The sequence below is a fragment of the Arachis duranensis genome, chromosome 3, assembly GCF_000817695.3.
Source record: "Arachis duranensis cultivar V14167 chromosome 3, aradu.V14167.gnm2.J7QH, whole genome shotgun sequence".
Taxonomy (NCBI): Eukaryota; Viridiplantae; Streptophyta; class Magnoliopsida; order Fabales; family Fabaceae; genus Arachis; species Arachis duranensis.
Window position 1 is genome coordinate 113955570 of NC_029774.3, and position 8050 is coordinate 113963619.

The following is an 8050-nucleotide window of genomic DNA, read 5'->3' on the forward strand; positions in this document are numbered from 1 at the left end:
AAATTATGCTCTTAATATTATTGGGACAAACGGTACAACTAATTATCACTATCATAATTCTCTTGACAGGTATCTTATAATCTTTATTTTGTTATTTTTCTACAGCTTTTGAATCAATATTGAGTTGTCATATGTTAAAACATAATACTTAAGTGATGACATTACCAAAGGTCCAAAGCATAATACAGGAAGTTAATTACAAAAAAAAATTAAATTAAATTAAAGCGATAAAGCGATGAGCATAAAAAGCCTATTCAATTTTACACCACTTAAAATAATATTCATTTAATAATTAAAATAAAATACTATCTCCGACCAAAAAGAAAAAAAAAAGGCATAGACTCCCTCTAGGTTGCGGGTTCGAGTAGACCTATGTTAAATAGTTTTGTTTTTCTTTTGGTCATGGGACCTATTATTAAAAAATACAGCTTTTTTTGAAATAAATTCTAATTATTCGCAACAACTGTATCAAACATAAATACTTCTAGCCTACCAATAACACGAAGGGGAGACCGGAAAGGCTATTATGACTCAATTATATCACGACCGAGTTCTATTCTTGTTGTAATTTTCATAACGCCGAGAGACAGCAGACTCAGATAAAGTGTCCCAAACCTACAAGGTATGAGTGACAATAGTAAATTTCACAGAAAAATCTATCAAGAACACATTTGAATTTCTGTGGCACTTTTCACTCACTTGCAATTTTCCCTCTGAGCCTCCTATAGCCAACACAAAGGGGTTGTCCTCTGAAAACGAAATAGAAAATACAGCTCCCTGAAAAGCCGCATCCAAAAACAGAAGTCATCAGTGTTACTTACACTTGTATCATGATTCAGACTAGAGAATACCTTTTTTTCTTTCGGGTAAATCTCAACAAATAAAAGAAGCAAACTTACAGCATTGGAGTTTTTAGATGCCACAACAGATGGTTGGTTGTTCGATAAATCCCAAAGCTTTACCTGCAACAAATACTAGTACTCGAATGAGATGATTTCCAATTCTGCAAGATATAGTATATAGGATAGGAACACAACAAACGGACTTCACAATTACCGTTTTGTCCATCGATCCAGTAGCAAGTAGCTGCAAGAAGGCAACAAGGTATGGTTAAACTGAGTACATAATAACTTGGTATTTCTCATCAAAACATTGAAAATACATACATTAGGTGCTGACACATTATAGGATACTGAGGTAACAGCTTTGTCATGTGCATGAAGAGTAAATGTAGAACTTAGATCAGATGTGGATTCAGACATTGCGGTCCGAACATCAAAACACTTGACAGTACCATCCTCGAGACTCACTTAGAAGCACAATTTAATTATTATTAGTGAAGCTAAAACTATGCATCCATAAAAATACAATTACCAATCCAATCACTGAAACGAGAAATCAAAATTAACCATAACACACCACAAAATCGTGGTTAGTGTGTGGATCCCAGGCCAAGCTCTCGACATCAGCTGTGACTGACCACTTATAACCAGGATGGGATGGCATCCTTCCATCCCTCTGCAAAGTGTAAAAGCATTGAAAGCATTAGAATGTTAGATAACTAGGAAAAAAGGCAAACAGAAATTCCAATGTTATCATTTTTAAAGAGAGTCTGTTTTGGCACATGAATATTATACAACCAAAATCTACAGTGTAATAAGTATCCATTTCAGGATCACAGTATAAAAAAAAGAAATGCAAAAATATAGAGTATATAAGCAACATTCTGTCACTACCAGGATCACAGTATGATCAAATGAACCACTAAGAAGAATTTTTGGTTCATGATGATTCCAAGCAACTGCTTGAACCTGTAAAGATAGATGAACAAAGGCATCAAACAACATATTGACTCAAGCAACCTAAATTAATGTTAGTAAGACAAAATATACAATATTAAATGACTTAATTAAGGAAAAAAGTGAAAATCTTTCCTACCAACCGTATAAGTAATATTTCTGAGCTTGTACACTATTTAGAACTAAGGGAAAAAAGAAAAGAAAAGATGATGGACATGAAGAGGGAAAGTCCTCTTTATAAATAAAAGAAGCTCATATTTGTAATAATTGATTGAACTTTAGCATACTACTTGCCTTGTCTGAGTGATGCTCCATTGTACTCTCACACTTCCCAGTAGCCACATCCCAAATCTTGACTCGCTTGTCAGCACTGGCACTAGCAAGTACATTCCTGAATGTTTTAAGAATGACTGCCATCATAGGTGCAAAAGAATAGAGTTTCAAAATAAGTAATAAATGAAACCTTTATGTCCCAAAAGGTGCCCAACAGATGAAATAATACCAAAATCCAGTTTTAAATTTAACAAACCTGATCTTTTTGTTCCAGGCAAGACCAAGTACAGAGTCAGTGTGACTGTCATCTTTGTATTTGATTGATTTCTACAAAACCAATTAACAGAATCAGTAACTGGGTCTATACTCAGAATTGCACTTCAACACAAAAAGATGTACAAACCTTCTTCCCCTTCTTCTTTTTCTCTGAAATGCCACCTAAAACCATGCATGGCTGCACTGCATCAATCTGGGAACAAAGAAAGCTTAGAAGGTATTCAATGAAAGTGACTTTATATTCTGAATGATGTTTCCAACTTTTCAGCGAAATTTATTAACCATATTCACTTACAACATCAAGGTCCCAAATTTCTATTGACGGTTCCATTGAACCAACAGCTAAGAAGTTTCCTGCAATGATAATGAAATAATAATGCGATAGAAAGTAGAGGAAGCATAAGGGGATCAAGTCAAATTTTGAGCATGCAAACGAAGGCTAGAATTTAGAACTTATTTACTAAAACAAAACAGACAAGAGCACAAAAAACCAACATATTTAATTAAAAAAAAAAGGAGTAAACATGCAAGATGCATTGACAAAGGCAATATTCCCCACCTTTCTCTCTTCCTTGAAGGCAGTCAAGCCACGCTGTGGATAGTGGAAATGCAGGAATTATGATATCATGATGGACATACATGTTCATCTCACTAGTACCGGCGTCCTCAAGTATATGAACCTTGTAGTAGAAAAAGACGCAACTCATATATGTCTACCATTGCATCACATAACAAACATCAAAGAAAAATACATCAGCCAATAAGTGAGGATTTGTTTACCTCGAGAAGACTGAGATCATCCTCAGTACGAGCACAAACAATGACGGAATCAGTTGGATTAATAATCATGTCTTCGAGTTCCTCAGAGTCATCATCATCCTTAACAATGTAAAACAATATGATGTTGTAAAGTCACAAATGAAGGTCAACAGCAGAATGCAAACGAAACATTGGAACTTACGTTCTTATCTTTAATATAAGGATCCAGGTCGTTACTTGGATAATAAAGATCACCAATCCCGGAACTAAATACCTCAACTCCTAAGGTCAATAAAAAGATGCAAATTAACACAGACAACACAAGGAGACAGAGCTAGCTAGCTAACCATAGTCATGGCTGATATCATGCTAAGTGATTCGATAGCTAACTCTAATTAAAACCGCTAACTAGCTAACTAACTAACTAACTATGATAGATAACTCCCTGAGATGTTATTGTATACCTTCATCTTCATCATCGTAACGTTCCATGTCAAGCTCCTTCAAACCGAGGGCAATATCGTCCAATTTATCAGCCTTCCCGAGAGCATCAGCAACATTGAGTGCTCGCACAACTTCATCAACGGCACCACCGGCATCATCCATGCGTTCATCCCCTGCTTCTTCCTCATTTTCACTGTCTGCTGTACTGCATAACATACATGTATTGTAAAGTATTTGATAAAATTTTATAATTGGCTAAGTGAGTTTTGAAGAAGAAGAGAAAGACCTGGCGGCGGCGGTGGTGATTATATCTTGAATTTCTTCCTTGGAAGGAGGTTCAGCTATTGTGGGTTCCGCCTTCGAAGCACCTATCGGTATCCACGAAATAGCTGAAATCATTCTTGAGCAAGGTTCTGAAAACCGGACCGGTCTTCAAACTGCTTTAGTTACTGGTTCACTGGTTTATTGGTCCAACCGGTCTAACCGGTGGTTCAACTGGAAAAACCGTTTTAGAATAAAATACGCGTTATCATTATATTATAAACTAACAACATTCTAATAAATCATTAGAAAATAAACTTTAAAACTCAAGCAATAAGTCATTTAGATATTTAATTGTATGTACCGTAAGAAATCGAAAAAAAGTTTATACTTTATACACATACCAAATCATGTGTTTATCATATTCACAAAAATGTCTGATGCAACCAAACAAATATCTCAAAAATGAACACAAAATGAATCATAATGAAACTGAATAAATGCCCTCTCCCTTAATAACTACCTCAGAAAGTGGCTGATTCCAACAATAAAAAAAAACATGCATAAATATAATGCTCTCGAGTGCTGTTATCACTTGAAACACTTGAAAAGTACCAAATGTATATGTATTACTTAGAAAAACATGCATTATCCAGTAAATTATAACAATGTTTCACTAGCCTTAATTCTATGAAGTTTCTCATGAACTAGATGTTTAGCACATAAAGTAAGATAAGAAATGTGACTACAAGTGCAGAAACAGAATATAACAAGAGGCGGGGTAGATCTTCATAGCTAGGACAGATAATTTCAAAGGCATATAATATATAGGACACACAGTATGAAGACGAATGGGTTTGTCTCCTCTTAGGGCAGCCTTTGGCAAGTTGCACTTTAGAGCATAAAGTACATCATCTAAAAGATAGAAGAACTACTGACATAACTACCTTAAAATAAGTAATTTTGCAGTTGCAATCTTCCCTCTAAATTGTAAGAGCAGCTCCACCATTCCAACATCAGATACAAGGCATGCCAAGTGAAGCACACTTCATCCAGCAACAAACATTATAAAACAAGCATAAAGTAACCACACTAAACCTGAAATCAATAAAGATAAACAAAAATAAAAAAATTTCAATAATGATTTGATTTCTAATTTTTGCAACAGACCATGAGCAAATATGAACAAAAAAATTAGGAGCCATCAGCAACTGGTGAACCAGTAAAACACTATCAGAGCCATCGAGCAATTAGAAAACACTAAAACAGAATAAAAGAGTAAGTATTAGCAGAAACTAAAGGAACTTATTATAAATATTTGTCCATTTCAGTGTAAAAGAAACCTACAGATCATAATTAAATCAATTTCTTTTTTCATTCTCAAATTCTCTTTCATTCTCTCTGACTTTTTGCACAACAACAAACAGGTGCTACATAATTCTGCTATCCACGTTCATCATCTTAGAGCAATTCCCCTTTACCTCTAATCACATCCTTGGCAACAACATACACTTCTTGTTTTTGGAGGCCAGAACCCAAAAGATCATGTTCAAGAATCACAAAAAAGAAATCAGAATAACAAACTTACATGGAAAGTCAAACCACCAGCAACAAAAAATTAAGAATCAAAAAAATTTTAACAAAAATTCTAATAAAATATTCAACAATAAAAACTCAAATCCAAACACAGAGAACTCAGCATCCAAAGTTAGAAAATAAAAAAACAGAAAAAATAAACAAAGAAGTCATACTCAACAATCAGCATCTAAATTAAATTCAGAATTATATCACCAACCACCCCCAACTCAGAACACAAAATTAACAAAATCAACCCCAACTCAAAATTCCATCAACAAAATTAACTCTGCAAAAAAAAATTCAACAGAATCATTCAAAACAACCATTATTTCAAAAAATCCAACAACATCATAAATTGAAGTAGCACGCTTACCAGCAACGAGGGAGGAAGGGACGTGACGGCAAGGAGGGAAAAAATTCAGCTCGGACAGAAAGAGAAGGAGAGAGAGGGCTCGAGGACAACGACGACAGAGACTGCGACGTCAACAGCTCCAAGCAGATCTTTGAGAGGCGACGACGGCAAGGAGAAGCAACGTCTGCAACGGCGACGAGACACGGTGCGGAGCAAAGAGGCAGCAACGGGAAGACTGACGGAAGCAGAGAAGAGGTGACGGCCAAAAACGACGAGGAGCAGGGCGAGGAGGGGAGAAGCACCGACGACCCACGATGAGGAGTGGATAGCGGTGATGGTGGCGGCTGCTCTTCGTTGGAGTTGGAGGAAGATTGGAAGGAAATTAGGGTTAAGGTGTGGTTAGGTGTGGGACTGAACAAAAGGGGCTGGGGCTATGTAGGGTTCAGACGTTCGGGGTTTTCATTTTTTTTAGAGATAAAACGACGCCGTTTAGGAGTTTACTTTCAAACCAAAAAACCCGTTAAAAAACCGGACGGTTCTACCGGTTCACCGGTTAACCGCCGGTTTGACCGGTTTTTTCACCGGTTTTTTGCTAAACGGTTTTTAACCTTACCCGGACCGGCTTAGTGACCGGTTCCCGGTTAATCCGGTTGAACCGGTCGGTCCGGTTCGGTTTTCAGAACCATGCTAAAAACAATCTTTTCGGACACATTCACTGCACATAATTAAGCGAGAGAAGTGAGAGAGAAGTCTGTGAGCCACATACCTGAGCACTAATCTCAACATGGCCGGTTTGAAGGTTACGAACAGGATGATTTTCTCCATGATGACCAAATTTCATCTTAAAGGTTTTGCCTCCTAAAGCTTGGCCAAGCAATTGATGGCCCATGCAAATTTCAAAGACAGACACCTTCTCTAGAATATCCCTTACTGTCTCGACAGCAGAAGGATCTGCAGGGCCATTGCTGAAAAGTATCCCATTCCCATCTGGCTTCATCTTCAAAGTTTCTGATGCTCTGGCCATGTAGATGTGCCAACAGTGATTTTGCAGCCATAAGATGCTAGTCATCTGAGTATATTTTGCTTTATTCCAAAATCATAGGCAACAACCTACAATGCATAAACCAGAATGAAGGGCATATTAAATTACCAATATTATACAAAAATGAAGGATGCAATAGTACTCTGTGGTTATACTCACATGAAAAGTCTCCTGAGACACTTTAGGATTAAATTCCCATTCTTGCTGTGTCTTATCAACCCAGTCATGTGGAGTTTTGCATGATACACCGCTTATAAGATCAATACCTAAATATGAAAAAGCATCCATGATCCATGTAGTCCATAATTAAGAATATTAGGAAAATCTCATGTTCATATGCTTACCAACAATGTCCCAAAATTGAGACATCTTAAGTAGATGTTCATCAGTTTTGGAATTGTCAGTGCTCAAGACACCAATAAGACTGCCATCTTCCTGAAATATGCGGATGATTGCACTTGTATCAACATCATCTGTTGTATACGAAATTTTCAGCAACGTTAAAACCAAAACAACAAATTTTACATAATAGAATTTCTCAAAGAACTATAAAAAAAAAATACTTACAAATTCCCATGATATTCTTTTTTTGCTAAGTAATCACCTAGAGTTTCTGCAAATCTCTAGTTTGAGGTACTGAATCAATAGATATTGCAATCAGAAAGCGATAGTTAGTTGATTAAAAAGTAAAGCTAAATTGATGAAAAGCAATTCTAGGGAATGTCAACAAAATCTGATACTCAAGCTTCTAATTACTAGACCCGCAAGGAAGCATTACCTTGATTCCTCATTGGTGCACGAAATTGCAATCACACTTTTGCAACTCCGCACAACTAACCAGCAAGTGCACTGGGTCGTCCAAGTAATACCTTGCGTGAGCAAGGGTCGATCCCACGGAGATTGTCGGCTTGAAGCAAGCTATGGTTATCTTGTAAATCTTAGTCAGGATATCAGAAATTATCAGGATTGATTGTAAAAAGCAAAAGAACATGAAAAAGGTACTTGTTTTGCAGTAATGGAGAATAGGTTGAGGTTTGGAGATGCTCCATCTTCTGAATCTCTGCTTTCCTATTGTCTTCTTCTTCAAACACGCAAGTCTCCTTCCATGGCAAGCTGTATGTAGGGTTTCACCGTTGTCAATGGCTACCTCCCATCCTCTCAGTGAAAGCGATTGCATATGCTCTGTCACAGCATAGCGGAATTCATCTGTCGGTTCTCAATCAGGCCGGAATAGAATCCAGTGATTCTTTTGCGTCTGTCACTAAC

General features: G+C 36.8%; 1 protein-coding gene and 1 pseudogene across 1 annotated transcript; both read right to left on the reverse strand.

The window, feature by feature from the left end:
* Positions 1–192: 192 nt before the first annotated feature.
* Positions 193–6105, reverse strand: LOC107480286 (uncharacterized WD repeat-containing protein C17D11.16). The gene is made up of 18 exons (XM_052258930.1): positions 5764–6105; positions 4760–4910; positions 3838–4046; positions 3572–3756; positions 3310–3389; positions 3129–3227; positions 2908–3028; positions 2644–2702; positions 2476–2541; positions 2329–2399; positions 2094–2190; positions 1737–1811; positions 1416–1518; positions 1167–1309; positions 1057–1086; positions 900–962; positions 700–777; positions 193–615 (listed from the first exon to the last, which is right to left on the reverse strand). Exons 3-18 carry the CDS (start codon positions 3948–3950, stop codon positions 541–543), a joined length of 1458 nt encoding a protein of 485 aa, XP_052114890.1. The 5' UTR covers positions 3951–4046; positions 4760–4910; positions 5764–6105; the 3' UTR covers positions 193–540.
* A 349-nt stretch (positions 6106–6454) lies between these two features.
* LOC107480294 (carbamoyl-phosphate synthase small chain, chloroplastic-like) lies at positions 6455–7500 on the reverse strand (annotated as a pseudogene).
* Between the last annotated feature and the right edge of the window lie 550 nt (positions 7501–8050).

Bases quoted from the DNA above. Each gene is read 5' to 3' on its own strand.
- LOC107480286 (XM_052258930.1), bottom strand. From the start codon at position 3,950: ATGATTTCAGCTATTTCGTGGATACCGATAGGTGCTTCGAAGGCGGAA. The intron at 1,519-1,736 runs GTAGTGACAGAA...TACACTTTGCAG, and splicing joins TTGATCATACTGTGATCCTG to AGGGATGGAAGGATGCCATC. The intron at 1,087-1,166 runs GTATGTATTTTC...GCCTTCTTGCAG, and splicing joins ATAATGTGTCAGCACCTAAT to CTACTTGCTACTGGATCGAT.